Source organism: Ahaetulla prasina, chromosome 8 (genome assembly GCF_028640845.1).
Source record: "Ahaetulla prasina isolate Xishuangbanna chromosome 8, ASM2864084v1, whole genome shotgun sequence".
In the NCBI taxonomy this organism is placed as follows: domain Eukaryota; kingdom Metazoa; phylum Chordata; class Lepidosauria; order Squamata; family Colubridae; genus Ahaetulla; species Ahaetulla prasina.
The window spans coordinates 1,419,098-1,445,427 of NC_080546.1; the positions used below are offsets into that span (position 1 = coordinate 1,419,098).

The window sequence follows — 26,330 nt, forward strand, 5'->3', positions numbered from 1 at the left end:
AACTGGGCATGGGTGTGGCCAGTGCGTGATGCATCCGGCCCACGGGCCGGGACTTTGACAGCCCTGATTTAGTGACTGTTTTTGATGTCGTAACAACACTGGAGAAAGTGGCTTATGACTCCTTTTTCACACTTACGACGGTTGCAGCGTCCTCTTGGTCACGTGATCAAAACGTGGAGGCTTGTATTTATGATGGTTATAGGGTCCTGGGATCATGAGATCCCCTTTTGAAAAGCAAAGTCCATGGGGAAGCCAGATTCACTTAACAACCATGTGACTAACTTCACAACTGCAGTGATTCACTTAGCAACCATGGCAGGAAAGGTCATATAATGGGGCAAAACTTGTCTTGCTTAGCCATGGAAATTGTGGCCTCCGCTGTGATGGCTATCAAGCCAGGCTATTCTGTAAGGACGAGCCCTGCTATTGCCAGGCAGGAAAGAGCCGGCCCGTGCATGTTTATTGCTAAAAGCCCCCGCGCACAGGGAACCGTCTCCACTCGTGGTTGGCGCCTGCTTGGAGTCCGAGACGGATCCGTGGAACTGGAGGGGAGGTTGGGCTTAAGTCTGTTTATGGCTACGTAGGGATTCTCGGCCGATTCCCCTCTTCACTCGGCCTCCCCCAGGTTCTGCCATCCTTTCTCCTACAGCTATTGGGCTCTCCTTGGCAGAAAGGAAGGGTCACCTTGTTCTTGTTAGTTATCACCATGTAATGATCCACTCGTCCAAAGCGAAGGCCGACGCAAAGGATCTCAAGCTCAGAGTAGCCCTCATCTGGCAGGTTGCCCAGGTGCACATACTGGGTGTACAGCGTCTCCGTGTTTACCTGATGGAAAGGCAAGTACACGAAATGGGCAGGGGGTCCTTAATGTGACTCAACTGATCCTTTCGAAGACTCTTTCCTCAGTATATAATCCACAGCCCAACCCTATTTCCCCCCTCCCTTGGTAGCACATGGCGCAATGGGAACCTGCCGCTTCTCTCAACTCATTTTTCCCTGATTAAAGATGTTATTGGCTATCGTCACAAAATTATTTTTGAAGTCGTGCCGAGACAGAAGATTCTCTACACTACATTGTCCACCATAAATCGGTATGCTAGATTTCCTACTGCCTATATCCTCAATATGCAACATTTTTGAACAATTACATTTTTAATTGACATTTTCCAGACACACGTACTCTTCACAGGAGATGGAAGAAGAAGAATCTGTTTTGCTATTTTTGTAACCCCTTTCTCTACCCCAAGGGACCAGACTGAATAACAACAACATATTAAGGAACAATTCTTGTTACTTACGCTTGGATTTGCATCTTTTATCATTGCAGTAAATATAACTTCCTAAAAAGAAAGGGCCAAGAAAATGTAGGTAATTAGAAGACGGCATTTATCAATTTACAAACTCTCCCTTAATCACCCATCTTCTGCTGACAATCTCCTTCATTTGTCTTCCAGATCCAATTCAGGGTGCTGGCTGTCACCTTCAGAGCCCTACTTGACCTGGGACCAGGTTCTTTGAAGGACCCTCTTTCCCCAGTGACATCCATCCCCCTTACCCACCGGAGTGGGGAGGCAGGAGATGTTACCTGTCCTCTCTCTTAAGGAGGTCCATCTGCTAGGCCCAAGAAGAAGGGCCTTCTCCTTGGTGGCCCCTCCTTGTTATTTGAAGGACCCTCTTTTACCAGTAACATCCACAAGGCCCTCCAGAACAGGAAGGCAGGAGATGTTACGGGTCCCCCTCTCTTAAGGAAGTTCATCTGATGGGACCAAAAAGAAGGGCCTTCCCCATGGTGGCTCCCTCCCTGTAGAACATCATCCCTGCAGAGGTAAAATTGGCTACTCTTTCCTAAGAACCTAAAGATGTGGTTCTGCCAAAGGGCTTGGGGACCCCAGGCTGATACAGGGCCCAACAAGTGGCTCATTTAAATGTTGTCATTAGAGGGGCATTGTTGTTAGTTGCGAACACGTGTCCGACCCATCGCAACCCCATGGACAACGTTCCTCCAGGTCTTTCTGTCCTGTACCATTTCCTGGAGTCCATTTAAGCTCACGCCTACTGCTTCAGTGACTCCATCCAGCCACCTCGTTCTCTGTCATCCCCTTCTTCTTTTGCCCTCAATCGTTCCCAGCATTAGGCTCTTCTCCAGGGAGTCCTTCTTTCTCATTAGGTGGCCAGAGTATTTGAGTTTCCTCTTCAGGATCTGGCCTTCTAAAGAGCAGTCAGGGTTGATCTCCTCTAGGACTGACCGGTTTGATCGCCTTGCAGTCCAAGGGACTCGCAGGAGTCTTCTCCAGCACCAGAATTCAAAGGCCTCGATTCTTTGGCGCTCAGCCTTCCTTATGGTCCAACTTTTACAGCCATACATTGCAACTGGGAAAACCATAGCCTTGACTATACGCACTTTTGTTAGCAGGGTGATGTCTCTGCTTTTTAGTATGCTGTCTAGATTTGCCATAGCTTTCTTCCCCATGAGCAAGTGTCATTTAATTTCTTGGCTGCAGTCCCCATCTGCAGTGATCTCGGAGCCCAGGAAAATAAAATCTGTCACTACCTCCATTTCTTCTCCATCTATTTGCCAGGAATTGAGAGGGCCGGATGCCATGATCTTAGTTTTCTTAATGTTGCATTTCAAGCCAACTTTTGCACTCTCCTTCTTCACCCGCACCAAGAGGCTCTTTAGTCCCACTTCGCTTTCTGCCATTAGAATGTTATCATCTGCATATCTGAGATTGTTGATATTTCTCCCAGCAATCATAATTCCAACTTTTGATTCATCTAGCCCCGCCTTTCTCAGAGGGGCCTGGGGGACTCATTTTTTATTGACCTTCTATTGGGCTTTCCTGTAAGGTGTCCAAAGTCACTGAGTGAGTTGGTTGGCCATATAAATTTTCTTAGACACCTTTTTCCATACCTTTTCCTCTCACTCACTTTCCCATTTTCCTGAGACATACAGTATGCTACTCCCTAAGAGTACCACAATGTACAACTTTTGAAAGGAACCCAGAAGCCTTACTGGATAGTTAGAAGCCACCAAACAATTTTGTCCTCTTCGGTTGTTGCAATTCACTAAACCTAACTAGATATTTAGGAGCAATGAGGGAGTTTGGTAACAAAGAACCTTGTGCCTTCCCCAACTTAGTATTCTAATGATATAAATCCTTAGTTACTTTTTGTTTAGTTTATTCTTCAACAACCATTTAAGAATAGTTGCCTTGTGGCAAGGTGGCCGGCAAATAAATTTAATAAAAACATTTTTTTTTACTGACCTCGTTTAGATCCTTCAGCTCAGGGACCAGAGAAATGCAGAGCTGGTTCCTTTCCACCCACATTGGGAAGCAGGTATAAAATTTCACCATGGAATCTGCAGATTTGCGACTTATTTCTACGTATGCCTTTTAAAAAAAAAAACCTTTATCAGTGACCTGAAACCAAATGACTTCTTTGTTCCAAATGTTGGCCCCGGGAGGAAAAATTAATCATTTTCAATCATTAATTAATCAAGAATGAATGAACAAATATATATTTTTCCTCTTCTAACACCCTGTATCGATTGCTCAGTACCTTCTTATGCGAAGACACAATTAAAATATCTTTAACTTTCCCAAAGGGCTTCGTTAAGTTTCGGATCTCCTCCAGACTGAGCCCAGTCTCAGGGAAACTGGAAATCATCACGACACACATCTCTTCGGCATCCTGGAAGAACAGAAATGGCCAATCAGAATCAGAGAAAGCTGAACATTCTCCTGGCTCCTTCCCATCTTCCGGGCCCACGAGGAACACCCCCCACCCCACTCCACCCCACCCGCCCGGTCTATCCCTTGGAATCTTCTCTGGGTGCTGCAAAGCTGCTCAGAGTTGCCTTAAGCAGCCGATAAATCTGATATTTTTTTTAAAAGGCCAGCCTTCCTTCTCCTGCCCTTTGGGCCCAGCAGGGAGACTGTTGAGGCTTCTCTCTCCTGGAAAAGGGAAAACCTGGCATGAGGCAGGCAGAATAAATCCTCTCCCCTCTCCAGCCTTTCTCACCCCAGGAATCCAACCACAAAATCTGAATCAGAAATTCAGAAAAATAATCCTATGCAACACTTTCTTTTCTGGAATGAGGCAACATTTAAAAAAGAACTTAACGCGGAGTATTAGAAGGTTTTTCATGAGGAACTTATAACAGTTTGTTTAGTGACCATTCAAAGTTATAATGGAACTGAAAAAAGTGACTAATGACTATTTTTCACATTTATGACCACTGCAGCATCCCCAATGGTCACAGGATCAAAATCCAGACGCTTGGGTTCATATTTATGACGGTTGCAGGGTCCTCCAAGATCAAGGAATCAACTTTTGACAAGCAAAGTCAAATGGGGAATCCAGATTCATTTAACAACCGGGTTCACTTAACAACTGTGGCAAGAAAGGTCATAAAATGGGGCAAAGCTCACTTAACAAACGTTTCACTTAGCAACAGAAATTTTGGGCTCAATTATGGTCGTTAAGTTGAGGACTACCTGTACACGAACGGTTCAAAATTTACTTTAAATGGCACAATTGTAGAGTTCAGTTATAAATGAAAGGGCTGGAATAGCTCAGGCTGTTACAGCCTGTTATTAGAACACAGTAGCCTGCAATTACCGCAGGTTCAAGCCCGGCCCAAGGTTGACTCAGCCTTCCATCCTTTATAAGGTAGGTAAAATGAGGACCCAGATTGTTGGGGGGGCAATAAGTTGACTTTGTAAAAATATACAAGTAGAATGAGAAAAATATACAAATAGAATTATTGCCTTATACACTGTAAGCCGCCCTGAGTCTTCGGAGAAGGGCGGGATATAAATGTAAACAAAAAAAAATAAATGATGCATTTGTGCCAGCAAGCTAGGCCCATTCAAGGTCTCCTAGGACAGGGGTCTCCAACCTTAGTCCCTTTAAGACTTGTGGACTTCAACTCCCAGAGTCCCTCAGCCAGCAAAGCAAAGCTGGCTGAGGAACTCTGGGAGTTGAAGTCCACAAGTCTTAAAGGGACCAAGGTTGGAGACCCCTGTCCTAGGACATTCAAGGTTTTCTCCAGTGGGGTTCTGCTTCTTTCCATTTACTGCCCACTGAAAGACATTCCTGCCTCTCCTCTTTGGGGAAGGGGAGGCTGAGACTTGGTTATCTCCTACGGATGGCCACCATATTGAGCTGGGATAAAATATGGAGGTGTTTTAGGGTTCAATGTAAGAAGACAAGCCAGCTGGAAATGAGAAAGGGAGGCTCAGTTTAGTTTAAGACACAGGTAGTCCTCAGCTTACAACCTGAGCTGAGCCTGGATTTATGGTTGTAAATCACTATGGTCGTTGAGCGGGTCACCGTGTGACTGCAACCAATTTTGAAATCATTAAACAAACACCATGATTAGATACTCGATCGAGTTTTACAGGCTGGAAACCACCAGCAAAAAAAAAAAAAAAAAGTGATCAAGTCATGGTCAGGTGACTGCTACGAGCAGTTGTAAATGTGGGTTAATTTTGCCCAGCACCCAAATTGAGATCTCGTGGCCATGTCCCATGTGTCCCCCACCCACCCCCAGTCTGGAAAAGAGAATGGGCTGGCCGCAAGGAAGGAATGCCGGGTCTCCTTTGGTGGGACTTTTCCAGTGCTCTGAAGGAGGAGGAGGAGGAGGAGAGGAGATTACCTTGCCGGAAGATTCAACTGCTTCAGGACTCTCAACAGCTTCTGACTTATCTGCAATTTTTTAAAAGAAATGTTTTTTTTAAAAAGTAAACAATTCTTACTGGTCGAAGAGAGAGAGCGCTATCAAGAATCCAGGTTCCTTTGGGGAAGCGGGAACTCATTCTTATATTCTACTCAGGGTGAATAAAAATTTATGGTTTTTTTTTAAAAAAAGTTTTTAAAAAAAATCAGATTTTTTTTTAATTTACCATATTTTTCACACTATGATGCACTTCCCCCCCCCCAAAAAAAAAGTGGGTGGTAATGTCTGTGCATCTTATAGAGCGAATGTTGCCAAAGCCCCGCCCACCCTTTGGTCCCCACCCTTCAGCTTTTTTCAGCCTCCGCACCCCCCATTATTTTAAATAACCCTAATTTTAAATAAAATGCTTTTGGAGTAAAAAATCTATCAGATATAACAATAAATTTTCTATTTAAGATGCATTAATAATTTAGTTTATTCAGCATGAAATGGAGCTTAGTTATGCAGCAGGAAGCTGTGTATTCTGCAATGTTTACATTTTATTTATTTTATTTATTTATTTATTTATTTTTGGTAAACTCATTCAAGGAATCCAAGCTCTGCAAGCTGAGATAAAAGGCACTGCATGGATGCCTTCACCCAATTTCACAGTAACCATGAGATAAATCATAAAACAAAGTTCAGGAATATTCCTTCATCCCATTGTTTTGCAAATCTATGTAAACTACAAACTATGATTGTTTGAAATGAAAGTGAAACCTTCTAACCAGCTTATAAATATAATATTAAAGAGCACCTGTCATTTCAGATCCATCATAGCAGCACCTCTTGGCGGGCATCCACTCACCTGTCTGACTGCCACATCCCTCACCTTGTTTGGTCCCATTACCAGCCATCCCTTATGATCCCCACCCCAAATACCTTGGAGTAGCTTTGGATCGGACCATCTCTTATGAGAAACACCTAGCGAACATGTCTGCTAAAATCAATACCAGGAACAAGGTACTTCGGAAACTAAGAGGATCAAGATGGGGTGCCTCAGCCTTCACTCTCAGCATATCAGCACTAGGCTTGGTCTACTCCACAGCTGGGTACTGTGCCCATTTGGCTTAACAGCTGGCACACCAGCAAGATCGATGCTAGACTAAATGATAACATGAGGATCGTAAGCGGTTGCATAAAATCTACTCCTACTTGCTGGCTCGCTGTCTTGAGCCAGATTGCACCAGCAGCCCTACGAGGGCAGGAAGCCTCAGCGAAGGAGTACAACAAAATTATGAGAAACCCATTTCTTCCTGCACACTCTGGTCTTCCTCACCTATCAACCGGCAGGCTTAAATCCAGGAATCCCCTCTGGCACTCGCTCAGCAGCTGCCTAACAACTTTGACATCAACACACAGTGGGAAACCAAATGGGTTGCTGAAGGCCCAGAGACAGGCAAGTTACATAGATGACCTTACACAAAAGGTGCCAGGTTTTGACCTTCCTCGCCAGCATGGGTCAACTCTGAACAGGATCCATACCCAACATGGTGTCTGCCGGGAATCCTTCTTTAAGTGGGGTCTGGTCTCGACTCCTCAGTGTGACTGTGGTGCTCCTTGACAAAATCTTCCACCACATTGTGTCCAAATGGCCATCAAGAGCTTACACCGGCCCAATGTCTGATTTTTTTTCAACATACACCCCCCCGTCCTTGAATGCCTGGGTGGACTGGACATTAACATTTGAACTAATAAGTCCATGTATTTGCCATATGCTAAATAAATAAAAAAACTAACCAACCGTCCCATTAAAGTGAATGGGACTATCCGTGAATCAGCAGCGGGTCAGAGGAGGAGCCGCTGCGGGACAGAGATGACAGCTGCTCTTTAAAAATTATTTTTAAAAATTATTTAAAAATTATTATAAATTGACTTGATTTAAATCAAACCCACTCTGATTCTGCTCTAGCTGTGTTTCTCAAGCGTAGCAACGTGAAGGGCTATGAGCTTCAACTCCTTGAATTCCCCAGTCGGAATTCTGGGAGTTAGAAGTCCACATACCTTACAAGTGCCCAATTTTGAGAAACCCAACTCTACAGACTAGCATGTGATGCCCTTCTCTCCCTTTTAAGATGCGTGGACTTCAATTCGCAGGACTGCCAGCTAGAGAAGTCTACAAATCTCCAGGTTGGCAATGAAGAAAACCATAGTTGCAGAGCTACCTCTCTCCCACTCCCACGGAGAAGTATTTACATGCCCCCCCCCACTCACCGTGCCTGGGGTGGTGTCCCAAACCTCGTGCTGGCAATGCACAAAGAGAACCCCCAAACCAGCCGCCCTGGAAGGGGGCACCCTAACCGCCAGCTGCATCTCTTCTCGCAGGGAGACGGGCAAACTCACAACCATGTTTTCACCCACTGCTGCCCACCCTGCCCGTCCTACCAACAAACGGAGTCTCAAAAGGTCGGTGATCCCGGCCATGCTTGTGGGGGCCTAGAGAGACAACGCCCCCCGCCGAGGGGGGGGGGGGACAGAGGGAGCAGTTCTGGGAGGACCAGCCCAAGGAAGCTCCCAGTTGAGGAAAGGATACCTGGAGCGTCTGCTGGTTTGCTGGCTTCCTTGTCCTGAGATTCTCCGGCTTGGCTGGGCTCCCCAGCATTCTGCTCCTTGGGAGACTCCTTGGATTCGGCTACTTTCTTGGCCTTGAGGGGTTCTTTGGCGTCCGACTCCCCCACTTTCTTGGGCTCTGCAGCCTTCTTGGCCTTGGCTTCTCCAGCTTTCTTGTTGTCTACGACCTTCTTGGCCTTCAGAGATTCTCTGGCCTTGGCATCCATGGCCTTCCTGGCCTTCAAAGGTTCCTTTGCTTTGCACTCCCCCGTCTTCTTGACCTTCAGCCCTTCTTTGTCCTTGGGCTCTGCGGCCTTCCTGGTCTTCAGAGGCTCTTTGGCCTTGGGCTCAAGGGGTTTGGAGGAGTCGGCTGGTTTTTTCGTCTTAGGAGGATTCTTCCCCTCTTCCAAAGATGCTGGGTCAGCCGCCTCGTTCTCTTTTACGGGGCCGGGTTTCTTGCCATCTATAGTTTTCTTGGCTTTTGCGGCTACCTTGGTCTCCCCGCTTTTGACAACTTTTCCAGGTTTCTTGGTATCGGTTTTAGCTGCGGTCAGATAAAGCACCGGTTGTTATGGTTACAGAGTTTCTTGGGACAATGCTACTAAATCAGCACTGTTTTTCATACCTGGCAACTTTTAAGATTCAGTTAAAAAACTTTAACTGAAGTCCATGCATTTTAAAGTTGACCTGTTTGAAAAAGCTTGCATTAAACATTTATTGATGGATGGATGGATGGATGGTCTGGTAAGATTAAAATATCCACCATAAAAACAGAATATGCTGCTTAGAGGGAGATGCAACCTGGAGCTAAGGAGGGATTTCCTGACAGTGAGAAGAGTTAATCAATGAAGTAGGTTGCCTCTTGGAGTTGTGGGTGCTCTTTTGCTGAAGGTTTTCAAGAAGAGACCGGACAACCATTGTCCAGGATGGGTATAAGGCAGGCAGGGGTAACAAACTCACGGCGTCATGGCAGTGTCACATGATGTATTAGGACTTTTCCCCCCCCAGTTTGCTAAATCGGGCAGGGGTGGGGCCAGCACGTGAGACATCCGGCCCGGGGGCCACAAGTTTCACACCTCTAGTATAAGGTCTCCAGCCTTGAGCAGGAGGTTGAACCAGAAGACCCTCAAGGTCCCTTCCAGTCCTATGAATCTATGATTTGCTTCAGGACAATCCCTTCTTACCGATAACCAAATAATCAAACATCAGCAAAACGAACCACTTCTGCAAATTTGCAATAGTGGTGAATATCTGTAGCTCAGGTGTAGGATGAGGGTGAAGGTTATTAAGAATAATACCCACACTGACATTCCCTAAACTCCGCTGAAGATGTTACCTAGCTTGGTAATGAGACGTTCGGAGAACAAACCTCCACCCTCACTTCTGCAAATATTGGCCACTCTGTATTTCTCCACAAAGTCTTGAATAAGTCACCACTCTGCAGGATCGGCCTCCCCAAGAACAGCTCCTACCCATCTCTATGCAGCCCCCTTTGGTTTCAGCCCATTTCCGAGCAGCTCCTAGTCACCAGGTTTCTTGGTTTGGGTTTAAAAAGCATCAATTTGAGGTTGAAGATTCAGGAAGACACACAGGCATACGGGGAGAGAGAGAGAGAGAGAGAGAGAGAGAGAGAGAGAGAGAGAGAGAGAGAGAGAGAGAGAGAGAGACTAGCTTAACAAATGAAAAACTCACAGGCAGAAGACAGTGAAGCAGTTTTTTTCACCACAGATGTAATTTGCTCTTTCCTAAAAAGAAGAAAATAACAGTTGAATTCATTTCCATCCACCCTCCTGGAAGCTCACGTCAAAAAGCCGACCGGGAGCACCTGGGAGTCCAGAATAGCTAATGGTCTTACTTATTATTCGGGGCAGAATCCTTGATATTCTGAGCAACTTTCTTCTCATTTCCTTTGCTCTGAAAATAGAAGGAAGTGATGTTTAGGCTCTGCAAAAAAAAATAAAAAAAAATGCAGCTGCTTGTTTTGAATTTAATAATGTCGTATTTTGCGAAGGTGCCCCTTGATTTCTGCCAAAAGAACACAAAAAAGTATCTCACCTATTCATCCATTCTGTAGGAAATCAAAAAGCAACTCTTGGATTTTTGACAGCTAAGCCAATCAAAGTCTCTCTATACCAGGGCTGGGCAACGATTGCCCCTTGAAGACCTGTGGACTTTCATGCTGGCTCAGGAATTCTGGGAGTTGAAATCCACAGGTTGTAAAGGGGCCATAGCTGCTCACCCCTGCTCTACACACATAGTCCTTGACTTACAAACGCAAGAGAGCCCAACATTTCTATAGTTAAGTAAGACAGTTAAGTGAGTTTTGCCCCATTTTATGACTTCTCTTGCCACATTTGTTAAGTGAATCACTCAGTTGTTAAATGAGTAACACGGTTGTTAAAGGAATCTGGCTTTCTCATTGACATTGCTCGTCAGAAGGTCACAGGAGAAGATTACGTGACAAATATGAGTCAGTTGCCAAGTGATTCCGAATTTTAATCAAGTGTCCACAGGGATGCTGCAATGGTCATAAGTGTGAAAAAAGGTCGTAAGTCCCTTTTTTCAGTGCCGTTGTAATGTCAAACAATCACGAAAGGAATGGTTTTTAAGTCGAGGACTACCGGTACAAAACTAAGCTGTAACCCAGCACTGCTGTGGGATGTTTATCCTGATGAGGGATCTGGCATTCTGATCACCTATTGATCCCCTTTCCAATTAGGTATCGGAAACCACAAATGGGCAGGTTTTCCAGCTCTGGTTTGTTCCGAGTAACGTAAGCCACCGGATTTGACACCTCGCACCTCTCAGTTTTCTGTCCTCGCATAACAAACGGCCCATTTGGGTACTACTGCAGCCAAAGGAACCACCCCCTTCAGGAAAAAAAACCCCAGCAAGTGGGAAATGCATAATGCGAACAATGTGCCAGAGCAAAAGCATCAGCAATTCCATGCCAGGAAAATGAACTATAAATATAAGTTTTTGCATGTTTTTAAATGGCAAGACCTTGAAAAGGGAAGGAGGAACAAGGGAACGGCCAAGCAAGATTTCACAGAATTAATTCTTGGTGCAGGTCGCCTTCGACTTACAACCGTTCATTTAGTGACTATTTGAAGTTACAGCAGCATTTAAAAAAAGTGACTTATGACCGTTGCAGCATCCCATGGTCACGTGATCAAAATCTGGATGTTTGGCAGCTGACTCTATTTATGACACGTGCAGCATTCTGGAGTCTGTGCCCACTTTGTGACCTTCTGACAAGCAAAGTCGAGAAAAACAGATTTCCTTAACAAGCGTGTTACTAATTTAACATCTGCGGGGATTCACTAAACAAATGCAGCAAGAAAGGTAGTGAAATAGGGCAAAACTCACAACTTAGCAACACAAATTTTGAGCTCAATTGTGATCGTATGCCAAGGACTACCTATAGCATCAGGTAGAGTTCACAACTGTGTCACAGAGGGACATAGGTGGGTCCCAACCTCTGCTTAAAGACAACAGCACATTGGTGGATTTAAAATAGTTTGGGAGGAAGATTATCGTAACTCCCAGAATTGACTGTTTGATGGAATTTTAGGCAAAGCAGAACAGCTGTTTTGCATTGCAGCAATGGGAGGAACTATGAAATCTGGAGGCCTGCCCAAATTGTCTTGTTATTAAAGCAGAATTCAAGACAACGTAGAAATATTTTGAACAAAGCCACAAAACTTTTCTCTGCTTACCTGAGTAGAAGCCGCTTTGGGTTTTTCTGCCACACTTATCTTTACCCGCTTGCCATTAATGAGGACAGGAGAGGTTTCATTGTATTTGACAGCTGCTATTACTGCTTCCTTGTAGTTCATTTCAAGGTAAGCCTAAAGAAAACAGAAAGTTTCTTATTTAAGATCGTGTTTTATTTCAGTGACATGCTAGCTTCCTATTCAAGGAACAGAAATGCAGTATGCAAACATTAGAGTCAAAATAGGAATTATTTATCAAGAAAAACGCAGGAATATATAAAACTAGTATCTTAAGATATTGAAGCTGTAACAAGACCAACTAAAAAAGTAACAATTATGGGAGAGACCATCAGTTCTCTGAGCTTGGCTGTTTTCTTGCAGACGTTTCATTACCCAACTAGGTTACATCATCAGGTCTACGACTGTCCTTGCTTTCATATCTTCCAATTGTTTTGCTTATTTCTTACCTCTTTTTTGTATTTTGTATAAAACTGATTACCCTGAAAGTGAACTACCTACATTTGCTATATATGGATTCAACAAATACAAACAATCCTGAATTTTCCTGTGGTAATATAACCATTCAAACATATCCACCCTAATTTATCTTTGGGGGGAAAAAGTGCATTTCAGCAAATTTAAACATATTAAAAATGTAAGAAGCTGCTTACCTCCTTTTTACAACGGTCAACTAAGATGTCACTAACTTTTCCAAAAGGCTGGACTATTTTCTTAATGTCTTGATCTGTAAAAACATCTTCTGGCAAGTCAGCTATATGAAGAATAGTCCCAAAACTCCTGGGTTTACTCCAAAACTGCAAATAATTTTTTTTAGTCAATTTACATGATTTCTCACATTTAATCTCTTGTATATAAATACCATGAAACACAATTTAAAAAAACTAAGCAGTTATAGCTAAGTTCAAAGAACCAACAGCAGGACAACAGTGGTTAAAATGTACAAAGCATATTTTCTAAAAATCCGCTGAAAGAACCTCAGACAATACTGATATATTTATCCCAAAGGTGCTTTTTCCAGGAGGCAACTGGACTTTCTGGCTTTCTCTGAAGATGTTTCGCTTCTCATCCAAGAAGCTTCTTTAGTTCTAACACAGTGGTAGTCAACCTGGTCCCTACCGCACACTAGTGGGTGTTCCAGCTTTCATGATGGGCGGTAGGGGTTTTGTCCAATACTGAAGCACTTTCCTTTTTTTAAATTTAATTGAATTTTTTTTAAAAATTCATAGCATTATTTAAAAACATTTTCATTAGGTTTTCATAAAATTCCCCGTGACAATTTAAATTTCTGAAAATATACTATCGCCCGTGCATAAGTTTAGTTCACATTATGTAAGTGAAACTAAATAGTGCTAATAGTGCGACCGCAAACAAGAGCCTCATCCCAGAATAGCTCGCGCATCTCCCTCCACACCACCCAGCTGTAACAGACAAGCAGAGCCAGTAGCTGGCGTGCCCCCCGCCCCCAACCCCAATCCACAATGTGCGAGAGACGATGATACATGGTGCAGGCTCTTTTGTTTGCGGTCGCACTGGTCAATACGCAATTAGATTTGTGAGAGTGGGCACGTGCCTATAACTTCAAACAAAATATTGTGAAATATTGTGAGCCCATGTCTCAAAAAAAGAAATATGCTCGTGGCTATTTGCCAGAGTATCTGAAGATGGGTTTCATAGAATCTGTTGTAAATAAACAACATCCAATGTGTTTATTATGTCATAAAACATTATCCAATGAAGCAATGAAGCCAAGTCGACTGTAAGAAAATCTTTCTACAAAGCATCCAAATGATAAGGACAAGCCCACTGAATATTTTCAGGAAATATAAAAAAAATTCAAAATCGTTGCATAAATTTTACAAAGTAAAGTTACTTCCCTACTTTATAAATCACCACTACTGCGGAACCGGTGGGAGGTTAGAAAATCTTACTACTAACAGAGATACAAAAGTGGGCGGTAGGTATAAAAAGGTTGACTACCCCTGTTCTAACAGGATGGTGGGGAATAGAAGGATTGATACTCCTTGCAGACAGCTGGTCCTTTGCATCCTTTTAGAAAGCCACTGAGGCCACTTGGAGGCTCCCCTGTGCCCTCAGGATCACCTGAGTGGTGCAAATGGGGATGGAGCCTTCTGGGAACTGCTGAAAGGACTGTGTGGTTTAAAAAGTGCCACTAATACGAATGGGACGGGACTGTCCCACGAAGACTGAAGCATGTAACCCAATGCAGATAACCTACCTTACTGGCCAGAATATCCACTTCACTCACTGGCATTCCCGAAGGCGGTTTCTTAGATTTCCCCTCAGCTGTGGTCTCTTCTTTGCTAGGACCCTCAGGAGCCTCAGGAACCTTAGTTTTACTTTCGGAGGAGCTGTGTTGGGACTGTCCTTCTCTCTTGGACGGTTTTGGGGAAAATCTAGGATTTCCGGACTTCCCATCCTCAAAATCCGGTGATGTTCTTCTCCCTCCTGAAAAGCCCTGGCCGAAGGCTTGTTTGTGAATGTGTTCAACAATGCGAGGTCCCAAACATTTCATCACCGCTTCCAAGGCCTTATCTGGGGAAGAAAAGAAAGACGGCACGAGGCTTTCCAACTGATTCTTCGGCCTTGTTTTATTTTAAAGGCTGGGAGACCTCATTTGAGACAAAACAAGGGGTTCCCAAAATTTTTAGGAACACAGGCAATGAAATAGCAGGGAAATAATCTAAACAACGATCTTAAAACAACAAGGGAACAAAATGTTTTTGGAATGAACATAAACTGTATTAAAGATGGAGAGACAGACGGACGGACCTGCAAATCCCTACTCTCTTGAGAAGATGTCACTGGGAAGGGTCTGGAAAAATCATGCCCAATCTGGAAAAAATATGTGGGAAGGATGTAAGAGGAGACAGACAGTCCCACACATACCGTGGCCCAGGGCTGTCCAACCAAGGCCACTTTTAAGACCCGTGGACTTCAACTCCCAGAATTCCCCAGCCAGTGCATAAGCAGCAGTGTGCTTGGTAGCCAGCAGCCTACTGGGAGCCAGTGCAGCTGATGAAGTAAGGGGGGAGTACCCACGTCCCTGCCTTTGTGGATTCCCATGTAGCTTCCAGATGATCTTCAAGGGAAGCTCTGCGTACAGCTTACCAATGGATGAGAGTATTTGTAACTCAGCATTGAAATGAGAAGCCCTTGGTGCTCTCCCAGCTCGGTTGTTTTCTTGCAGACGTTTCGTGACTCAACCAGGGAACAACATGGGTGCCACTGATGAATGGTGAAGCTACTGATGATGTTCCCTGGTTGGGTCATGAAACATCTGCAAGAAGCAACCAAACTCAAGAGAGCATCAAGGACCCCACATACAGCTTATTGCAGTAAGCCAACAAAGAGATGTATAAGGCAAAAAGCTAACTCCGCTTCCTCCTTGGCCCATGCCCAAATTGTTGAATAAATTTTGAGGGATTCCAACCTGTTGTGTGTCTACTTCCATTTACTGTCATGGTTCCGAATCATGATCCCAACTAAGTCAGAACTCTGAGACTGGACCTCTTCTCAAAGATTCTCTTTATTGGGTACATCATATCAGCACATTCCAATGTGAACCCAACTCGTAAATATTTCCCTTGGTTCAGTAGAATTAAAAGAGTAAATGATTCCCTCCCAAGTGTCACAGATCACATTGCCCAACTGAGTAACTGGCCGGCTCTTCATCTCTTGTGAGATGACCGTGGCTCTACCAGCCTCTGCCTGCGTTATGTCTGGCACATCAGAGAACAGCATTCCAAACCTCCTATCCTCCCCACATTTATGTGGCAAGTAAGAAAGGGGGAGGGGAAACGCCTCGGCCAGTCATTTTGAAAGTTGACACCCTGTTTTAGTCTGTAAAGTGGGTTTTTTTAAAAAAAAAATGAATGCTCTAAAAGTTTGCAATGAAAATGACTGCATAAGGCCAGCAAGCAATTACATGCCATTTTCCCACTCCAAGAAACGTACCTAAATACTTTCTCTTTTAAGATGAGCGCTGCCTTTCGTCCAATTTAAAATGGGATACATTTGACCGGCCGAAGGCAAGCAAGCCTCTATAAACCACCACTTTACCTGGAGATTGAATATATCGTCTGGCGCCTCTCTCTCTGCTGGAAGACCTTCGGAATGACGAAATGGGGTTGTAAGGTCGCCATGGAGACCTTGACCTGTGTCTGAAATTAGGCAGTGGCCGTGGACTTCGACTTCTTTGCCTGCTTAACCTGTGCCTGGGACTCCTGGATCGGGACCGAGTTCGACGTCTGGCATGCCCAGAACTGGAGCGTCTCGACCGCCTGGGGCTGATACTGGCAGAACGCCGCCTGGGTGTGCTGTTCTCATTTCTGTCGCCCTCTCGTCTATGGACAAAGAATGACAGGCATCACTTGATGGTTTGAAACTATCCTAATACAGGGAGTCCTCACTTAACACCTATTCGTTCAAAGAATAACAAAACAGAGGGACCTTGGAGGTCTTCTAGTCCAACCCTCTGCTCAGGCAGTAAACCCTAAACCATCCCAGATAAATGGCTGTCCAACCTCTTCCTAACCCCCCCTCCCCCAGTGATGAAGCACCCACAACTTCTGGTGGCTAGCTGTTCCACAGGTTAATTTTCCTCACTGTTGGCAAATTTCTCCTTAGTTCCAGGTTGCTTCTCTCCTTGATAACTTTCCATCCATTGCTTCTTATCCTGCCTTCAAGAGGTACTTTGGAGAATAGGTTGAGCCCCTCTTCTATGTGGCAACCCCTCAAATACTGGAAGGCTCCCGTCATGTCACCCCAGTCCTTCTTTTCTCTAGACTAGGCAAACCCAATTCCTGCAACCATTCAGGTTTTAGCCTCCTGTTCCTTCATCAAGGGCCTTATGACCAACAGCTCAACGTTCTGGCTGTTGCAGAGCCCATGTTGTTTATATGAACAAAGTTCAGCGCCCCCCCACCCGCCACATTTACTACTATCTTTTAGTCACCCACCCAGCCACCCACCGCCCCCAGCTGTCCCCATCATCCAGCCTCACCCACCACACAGCCCACTGCATTGCATGCCACCTGCCTCATGCTGCCTTCTTTTGTGCCTGTGTGCCACCAAGGCTTCTCTGGCACCCCAGCCAACTGGTCTTGATCCTGCCAACGTAGGCCGGGGGGAGGGGGGGGAAGGCCCCAGCTGTGCCCTCAGGAAAGCCACTTCCTCGCCAGCTCTTTCTTTTGCCAAAGGAGGTCCTGTCTGGCAGGCAGAGGCTCTGCCCGGAGCACAAACAGAGGCCTTTGCCTCTGGGGCACGAAAGAGGACCTGGTAGCACCGCTGGGAAAGGAGGTGCACTTTGGCAACCTTTTCCGGTTACAACTGCCATGCAGCCACTATGATTTTTTTTATCATTCTTTTCATTAATATGCCATTCATTCACTAAAATGTCTTTTGGATTAAGCAATAGCCTTGAATTGCCTGTGAATGAGTAGACGGCAAATATAAATTTTCCAAACAAACGAATAAACAAACACACACGATCACATCCCAAGAATACATCACGTAAGCTACCTTTTTGTTGATGAATGGGATTCTGGATTCCAGTCAGGATATCTATTTCAAAAATAAAACTATTAATACAAAAATCCTGGAAGCTTTTATATCCTTTTCCTTAAAATGTATTACCTTGAACCCAGTTTGAGTACTGTCCCCATTTTCACTGTCTGCCCAGCTGTGTTTCCTACAATGTTCTCTCCCTGCATGCTTGCTGAGCTTCAGAAAGCTGCAACCGCTGTTCCTAACTTTTCGCCCACATCCTATAAAACTCTTCAGTGTTAGGTTGAGAATTCTAACTCATTCCTTCCTACTGGTCCTACAGTTACAGGTCAGTATTTTGGCAAAACCCACAGATCCACATTTTGCAGGTTTGAAATCAGATCGCAACAGTTTTCTACTGGCATAAACATCTGGCCTGTCCGTGAACCCCTGGGTGATTTACATGCTGGCTACCCTTTCAAAAGGATCCCACTCTGATTTCCTCCGTCTTCCCATGACCATGAATTGTCCCAGGGACTGTAGGGGAATCTTCCTTGCTCGCTCGGGGTCGTAAGGTCCCACTGATCACATAACAAAACTGCCCAAAGAACGGAACAAACCCTTTCAGAGGGATCATGCTACAAACGTTCCGATGGATTTCATTCAAAAACAGAGCAGGAGCACTGATATAAAAGTTTCACTACATAAATTATGGTTTGCTTAATTCAAGTATTAATTGAAGTGTTCGTGTTGAAAAAAGATGTAGTGAAATCAAATAAAGACTCTTACTGTTGGCGTAACTGGCGGCAGCTTTCAAGGTGTGTGGAAGAATTCTGATGCTGAAGCCAATCCTATAGAGAACAAGCAGCCAGGAGTGAGGATTAAACTATGGACTGGGATAATCACCAATTAATACCTTTACATCCCACCTTCCTTCCAAGAAGATAAAAGGGATAGATCTGTCCACCTCCCTCCACCAATTATCATCAAAGCAACCCCATGACTCATGCCCAGTTTCTCTAACATTCAGGAATTTTCTCATTTCTTTTGTGAAGGTGGGAAGGCAAAGATACCCGTATTGGAAAACCCATCCCCTGCCGATTTCAGCCTACCAAGCGCATCACAGCTCAGCCACATGCAACACAGGAAAGAGCCCTGGTGGTCTGACAAATACATAACCTGCAATTTTATGCAGGCTCAAAAGAAATCCATGTATTCATAGAAACGCTGCAATTGTCAGAGGGAGGGAGGGAGGGAGGAAGGGAGGGAGGGAGGGGGAACAGGCACTGCTTTCCTCAGGATGAATTCTGGTCCTCTGGATAGGAGCAGCAACGCCTGGGGCTTCATGGCTCGAACAGAACTACAGGATGATTGGAAAATGGGGTGGGGGGGTGGGATTGTGGCATTTTGAACAAATAGATGTCTTTCGGGCTAGCAGGAGCACCCTACCTTGATCTGTGAAGCCCCAGGAAACATTAGTTTCCATGTTCCATCATGACTATAATCAATTATTATCAATTCATCCAAATCACAAAGTTTGTGTCAAAAAGCTCCAGACAAAATCCTCCTTTCTGACTTCCCCAGAACTATGGCATTTCCTTTCTGGGATCACACAGGACATCCCATTTCAAGTGGCATCTCCTACACAAATGGCGTTTATTATGAGCATTTCTTTAAAAAAAACCCTCAAAACGGGCTACCTCTCTTAAATAAATGAGACACACACCCTCTTAAGCAGCAGCTTATACCTGAATGTGGGAGAGCTAAAATAAAACCAGTACATTTATATTGCCATTTTGCTTGACAGAGAGACTAAACAAAACATGTAGAAAGGAACTCGGGATCCATTAACTGTGTTTAAGACGAAGAAGAATAACAAGCCACTTTCACACAGAAAGCTGACCTATCCCAACTCAATGAGCTCCAAGGAAATCTACATCAGATCGGCACCTGGTTTATTCCCAAAGTTTTTGAAAGCTTTGTACTTTCCGATTAGCAATGGGGCCTGTCTTGTAAAATCCATGCTTGTGGAAGAACTGAGCACTAACCCTGAACCTCACTGACAAATGTAAGCACATTATTAAGCCGCTGAACCCAGTCAATTTACTTCAGATTATCTGAGCCCAGCCAGACACTCTAAAATACATTGTACTTCAATCATAAAGTTTAGGATTTGAATATCTGATAACGTTTAACATTTTAGAGTGTATCTGGCACTCTGACTGATGTAAATTACCATCCTAGGCTGCTGAGATACTCAACTTTATATGCCTGCATGTATGTACAAATTAAAGACAAAATAAGAACTAGTGACTATGTCTTTCAAATCTATTTTATGAATTATTTGACTCATCCTTTCATCCTTCTGAGGTCAGCAAAATAATGATCCAGATTGTTGGGGGGACAAGATGCTGACTCTGTAAACCACTTAGGGGGCTGTACAGCACTGTGAAGCGGTATATAAGTCTAGGTGCCATTGCTATTATTAAGAACCTGAAAACACAAATTTCAAAAGAAAAACTAGAACTATTTGGATTTGTCCTATTTTATCTACCCTGTTTCCCCCAAAAGAAGACATCCCCTGATAATAAGCCCAATTGGGCTTTTGAGCACATGACAATATGGCCAAGCGCTTATTTCAGGGTTCAAAAAAATATAAGACAGGGTCTTATTTTCAGGGAAACACAGTGAAGAACGGCAATATTACATTCTATTTTGTTATGGTCATGTGCCAAAAATACATTCTAAAAGTATCTGCAATGCTGCTCTTTAGTTCCTGTTTTATCCACCCCTTGAACTATCAAGCAATGAAAAATAGAGCCTTAATTAAGTGCGTTAAGGGGGGAAAATGTAGCTACGTTGGATGGAGAGACCAGACAGGGCCTCCTGGAATGGTATTTTACTGCTATGTGTTAAGATCTATGACTAAATGTTAAAAACCTTAAACCGCTCAACTGCCATTTTCTTAAGCTACAGAGGTCCGTGTGTCTGAACCTTCCCTTGGGCTCCCTTCTTCTATATATCCTCCAGCTATTTTGTTCTTTTTCAATGGCCTGTGATTTCTGGAACCCTACACAGCACCTACCACAGATTTTCATATGGAGATTATTGGGTAATTTGAAAATAATTAGCTTAACGGATGACACAGTAAGCAAACAAACATAGGAAGATAACATTTATGTACAAATTGTGATCAGTGAGTTTCTCACTGCTGTACTAAAAAGTCTCCGAGGTTGGTCCAGAACTTTTCAGAGGCATATGCAAAATTACTGAAATCAGAGAACAGACAGATCAAGACCCGCCAAATCTGAACACATTCCAGGTGTGACCAAGATGCTCTGGATTTCACCTAGTGGAGTTAAAACTTTAAATTCCTAAAACAAGTTAGCTCTAAGTCCTTATTCTCCAGACTCCAGATAATCTCAAATGTGTTGGATTTCAGCTGCCATCCTCCTTAAATTTATGCTCTTAAAGTAAAGTAGAAGCATTCACCTGGGAAGTACTATTTTGTATTTAAACCTTGTACGGCTTAAAAGGGTGAAGCAGTGGGATGAATAAGATAGGGGGAAAAGGGTATGCAATCCAACCATTTGGACAAAGCTAGTTAAATGTCTAACCAATAAAATGGCTGCTCTTCTTTAGGAACAGACAGTAACTGAAAGACATTTGAACCAGATACTTATCCTAACTTCTGGATGTTTTAAAAAGAATAAAATGTACACGTGTACAAATACCCATAAACTGGACCTCCAACACAGAGATAATATATTCTGTATAAATTATGTAATCTGACTGGAGGGGGAGGGATTTGACTCACCTTCAAATGTCTACATTCTACATTACATAGGGAACACATATGTGGAAATATTCTCGGAGACGCAGCATAATAATCATTCATCATTGATGGAGTGGGCAGCCTCTTCATTTTCTGGGCATCCATCTTGGAAAAAACAGGGAGCCAAGAGGCCTTCACGACCCCAAATGGAGACTTTATAGGCCCATCGATCTCTTTCCGGAAAGACTTATGGGCAGGAGGTGGTTCGGGGGGAGCACTAGGGCTCGGTCTGGATTCCTCATGAATCCTCTCACGCCGGTTCATACCCCCAAGCATTTCAGGTGCAAAAGGAGGAGGGGGAGGAGGGGGAGGCGGAGGCGCCTGGTTCATAGGTGACATCATGGGCCGAGCCACAGACGGGGGAGGCAAAGCCTGCCGAACAGGTGGCATGGCAGGCCGAGGTAGGGGCGGCCCCACAGGCGGCATGATGGGCTGGACTGCCGGAGCTACCCCAGTTCCCGTGGAAGGAGCACACAATCCAGACATCTTGCTTGGCGTGTCCATGGAGAAAAAAGACGGGGTGCTCGGGGTGCTTCTTTGGAACCCCATCTGGCGGATTAATTCCTCAACGGCATTCATCTGTTTGCTGGTTATGCCGGCTGGTGGGGTCTGCTGGGTCTGGAACCCTTTCAGGGTGTCCTTAGGGGACCCCTCCGAACCGTAGACCTTCACCTCCAGGGGTCCTTCATCATACCCGTATTTGCTCTCGTGCCCGTAATCAATGACTTTGCTCTTGACCATGGAGCCGCGGCCATCCTCGCTGCGGAAGTTCTCCTTTTCGCTGCTCTGATGAGGCAGGCTTGGCATCTGATGAGTCATTTTCCTCATACGGATGTCCCTTAAAATCAAAGGCATGTTTTCGGGGGTCAGCTGATCGTCTGGATAACGGCTAAGTTCTTCCAGGTCTTCGTTGGACAATCCAAAACTCGCCAAGATACTTGAGGCGCTCTCGTTGGTATACCGGCTTTGCACCGTTGGGGGATAGTCGGTCATCCTTCCTGGGATGGGCTGACTCTGGCTATTATTTCCAGGGGGAAACGGACTGTCCCAATGAGAACCACATCCTTCTATCTTCTGCTGCTGATGTTGCTGCTGCTGCTCCATATTCATTCTCTCTGCCGCTTGTCTTGGGTCCATTCTGTGTTGAGGCACCTGAATGTTTGGCCTTGGAAATCCTGTCCTCATTTCTGATCCCATGAACCTTTGGGGCATTCCATCAGAATTAGGTGGGTGCTGCCTCTGAAGACCAGGGCCCGGCCTGTGAAAAGGCCCACGCGGGATTGGATCAGGCATGCTAGGTCCCCTCGGCCTTTGCGGCATGTTTCCTCTAGGGTTAAACATGGCTAGTTTCAGGAACGCCTCATTTAACAAAGGAGAGGAGGCTACAGAATAGTTGGAAGCAACCAAGTTCAACTGATGAAGAGCCAACTGGGTCTTAATCTGAGCCAACTGTAAAGAAGGCAGGCCCAACAGAAAGGGGCTGACAATGCCAAGGTTCAGAGAATTCACAAGAGGTGCAACATTTTCCAAGAACACCATAAAGCTGAAAGTTAAAACACACAAAAGTTAATTACAGTTATTTTTTCATGTATTTTTTAAAGTGGTTTTACTGCTTTTAAGCAGATTGTTGGGAAACTTTGTTTCCTTTAAAAATATATAGTATTCATTCGGCAAAGTGGCTGCGTTTAGCAATTCCTGATTTGTTCATTTTACTTCTGCACTATGTACTTAAAAAGTCTAAAGCTGGGTTCATGCATCACAGAAACAAAATCTGTGGGATAAACGCAGGAGTTGAATTCACATGACTAGCTAAGCCAAAACCAATCACATTGCAGCCACCCAGAGTCGCTTTGGGTAATAAGATGGGAGACATATAATAAATAAACCAGCTAATGCAATGCGTACAGCCTAAAAATCTTCATATTCAACTCAATTGAATAAGAGGTTCAAACGTTACAAACTTTGATTTTATTATATTCTTTCTAAATATATAGAACATTTTACTTACAATGTCATTAGAAAAAAAATTGTAATACAAAAGTGTGCATATAATTGAACCTTCAATGCATTTACTGGAAAATTATATATACAGAATTCAATAGATATGCACTAACAATACACGTAGCATTAACTGTACCTCTAGCATGGTAGCAGTGATATGCAAGCAACACTAAGCACAGAACTATCGTTCAATCATGTTATTAATTACCTGGCGGGCATTCTAAAAAAGCAAATATTTCACGAGTGTTACTTTCCTTTTGCCATACTGTGTTTTATACTGAAGTGGGAAAATACAGCAATATATTGAAAGTAGACACAGCAAGGGAAAGCGAAGGGTATGTTTTCATTTATGTGCCTTCTATTCTGGCTATCCCCCCCCCCCCCCCGGCAACCACTACAGTGGCCAACTTTTTCCATAATGGCTCAGCAGCATTGGGGAGGGGGCTTTCTTCCTCCGTTCTGAAATAATGCTAAAAAAAACACAACCACCACCATTCTGGGGGACCTGCTTCCTTTTTTTCGCTGGTTTCTGGACTGCCCAGAAGAGTCGCTGCTACGCTTCCAGCTGAAAGTCATATGGCAGCAACCAAACTGAAGACACCAGCTTAGCCAAAGTTATGATGGTGAGCCATGATTCACGAGTAACCCTGGTTCTTGTGAACCTGAAATGGCCAAGACAGAGGCAGGCAACATGATTCCTGCTTTCTCCAGAAAGCCCCAGCTAAGCAGTTTGCTGCTCTTTAGAAGACTATCTGTGGGACCATTGTTCAGTCTTACTCTTCATTTATCAAACTATTACGATATAACATAATCGCGGCCTGCTCTGGGTACAAACAGGGTACTCTCTCAATTTAACAGCCGGGGCAAGAACTGCCCATGAAATCTGAATGCATGTAATTGATTTAATTAATCTGTCCTCTATATCAGTATCCACAGCTTGCATAAATTAGGTCAATGGTCTGGACTACCAATAAAGGAGAATATTTGTAGCTCGGGGTCAAAATGAGAAGTCCTTGGTGCCTCTGAGCTTCTTTTCTTGCAGATGTTTCATTACCATAACTAGGTAACATCATCAGTGCTAGTAAGGAGTGCTGTTTGCTGTCAGTGTATACTCTGGTGACTTGCTTGTCTGTGTGGGTAAGAGTGGTCTTACAAGATTCTTTGGTTGGGCTGTTTTCTGGTGGCTCTTTGGCAGTTTCTTGTCGGGACTGCTTTGGAAACAACAGATTTTTGCCCCAAGTCCAAAGTCAATTTTCTCTACTTCATCTGAGGTCCAGAGCATTGAGGTTTTACTGCACTTGCTAAGCAGGTTATAAACCAAACAAACATTTATTGTGTGAAACAAAGTTAGCAACAGGGCCACAGCTTGAAAAAAAAAAACAAGATCACACTGAGCACAAAATCATAACTTTAAAAAAAGACTAATAAGAAAAAAAATCTTCATCCTCAGTCAACAACCCTATAGATTGCTGCTAACTGCTTGGGGAGCAGCAGTTCCAAAGGCTGGGCTCATCTCAACCTCACCTCTGGTCTAAACGCTCAACACTCCGAAGCCCAGGAAGGTTGATACAGATGCATTCAGTGCTTTAAATAACCCAACTACCGCAAAACATCCAGAGCCTTAAATGTCAGCTTCGGTGTTCGACACCAATACAATTATTGCAAGATGACAGTGGTATTTTGCCCCAGAGGTATACTGGCAGCTCTATTTTCAGACTTCCATGCTGCCTTAAGAATGCAGCAAGGATGTGGAGCAGGACAAAAATCTGAAAGGACTTGGGCTATTTGTGTCAAAGTCTTGGTCTATCTTTGAATCAATTCCCAAGATTGCACGCCTAGTGCCAAGACCCCAACTCCTTCTAAGGGATTGACAGCGGGGCTCCAGCCCCTCTTCTTCCCTTTCAATCCAGATCCCATCACCACCAAATCTCTAAATGCATCTCTAAATGCAATTCAGTTGCTCACAGAAGTCAACTCTGGCGAACTATTGAGCTGTCTGTTATTGTTTTTTTAAGCCACAGAGCTTCATTCAGATCTATTTGCAAACCGTATCAGGATTTACATTCTTACAAGCCAAACCAACTTTGCCCTGCCTCCCCGCTTCCCATCCTTTCCTTCTGTAACAGACAGCAATGTCAGGTGCTTGTGTTCAGTGTTTGTTGGATTTCAGCTCTGCAAAAATAAGAGTCGAGTAGAGAAACATTACTTGTGCAAGAACATTCTGCAATTTTGATGCATTTCATAACCAGCTCAGCTAAAAAGCAACAGGAAAGGGGAAGATAACAAGCAACAAGCAACTTCCAATTAGTTGTCTTCTTTACACAAGTCTTTAAACAAATGGGAATAAGTTCTTAGCTGGTTCTACAGAAACTCCATGAACAAAGGGTTCAGTAAGTTCTACCTAATGAGAAAAAAAGGCTTTGACTATGTTGCTTCCTACTTCTGACACCTTAACCGAACTTTGCAGTGGGAGAATGACAGAATTCTCAGAATGCTGCATCATATTGCCATACCTCCAAATATGTCCTGGCTCAGTTACTAGTGTGCTGTTAGCTACAGAATCAGAACAAGGCCTATCTGCAAAACTCAGACCAGGTCAGTCACAGAGAATTTCTGCCCCTATTTTTAATTCCCCAAGCAGAAGTGGCAGGTAGAATTACATCACTGGTCTCTGCCCCTTCTATCAGAACAAATCGATTAAGAAGAGACTGGACAACCATTTGTCTGAAATAGTATAGGGTCTCCTGCTTGAACAGGGGGTTGGACTAGAAGACCTCCAATGCCCCTTCCAACTTTTATTCTGTTGTTAACCATAACAAACCATACCTAGTGCTTGGCAGCCACACACTGTTTTGGATTGCTCAGTTGGTACCCTGTTTCCCCCAAAATAAGAACTCCCCTGATTATAAGCCCAATCGGGCTTTTGAGCGCATGGCAATAAGGCCAAGCACTTATATCAGGATTCAAAAAAATATAAGAC

The 26,330-nt window shown here is 44.1% G+C and overlaps 1 protein-coding gene across 5 annotated transcripts in view; it reads right to left on the reverse strand.

Moving 5' to 3' along the window:
- The window catches only part of ZNF638 (zinc finger protein 638), a 48,470-nt gene that overhangs the window by 15,091 nt on the left and 7,049 nt on the right, over positions 1–26,330 (reverse strand). For 3 of the 5 annotated variants that reach the window (XM_058192479.1, XM_058192477.1, XM_058192481.1), the window contains 15 exons: positions 21,332–22,892; positions 18,304–18,365; positions 17,551–17,592; positions 16,090–16,373; positions 14,246–14,562; positions 12,660–12,803; positions 11,992–12,123; positions 10,128–10,216; positions 9,965–10,017; positions 8,256–8,816; positions 5,663–5,712; positions 3,562–3,693; positions 3,267–3,392; positions 1,299–1,340; positions 685–825 (listed from right to left, as the gene is read on the reverse strand). In XM_058192479.1, the coding sequence (XP_058048462.1) occupies positions 685–825; positions 1,299–1,340; positions 3,267–3,392; positions 3,562–3,693; positions 5,663–5,712; positions 8,256–8,816; positions 9,965–10,017; positions 10,128–10,216; positions 11,992–12,123; positions 12,660–12,803; positions 14,246–14,562; positions 16,090–16,373; positions 17,551–17,592; positions 18,304–18,365; positions 21,332–22,892 (3,736 nt within the window). Of the gene's footprint in view, positions 1–684; positions 826–1,298; positions 1,341–3,266; positions 3,393–3,561; positions 3,694–5,662; positions 5,713–8,255; positions 8,817–9,964; positions 10,018–10,127; positions 10,217–11,991; positions 12,124–12,659; positions 12,804–14,245; positions 14,563–16,089; positions 16,374–17,550; positions 17,593–18,303; positions 18,366–21,331; positions 22,893–25,420; positions 25,511–26,330 lie in introns of those variants that run through there. The other 2 variants (XM_058192480.1, XM_058192478.1) reach the window with 2 other exon arrangements.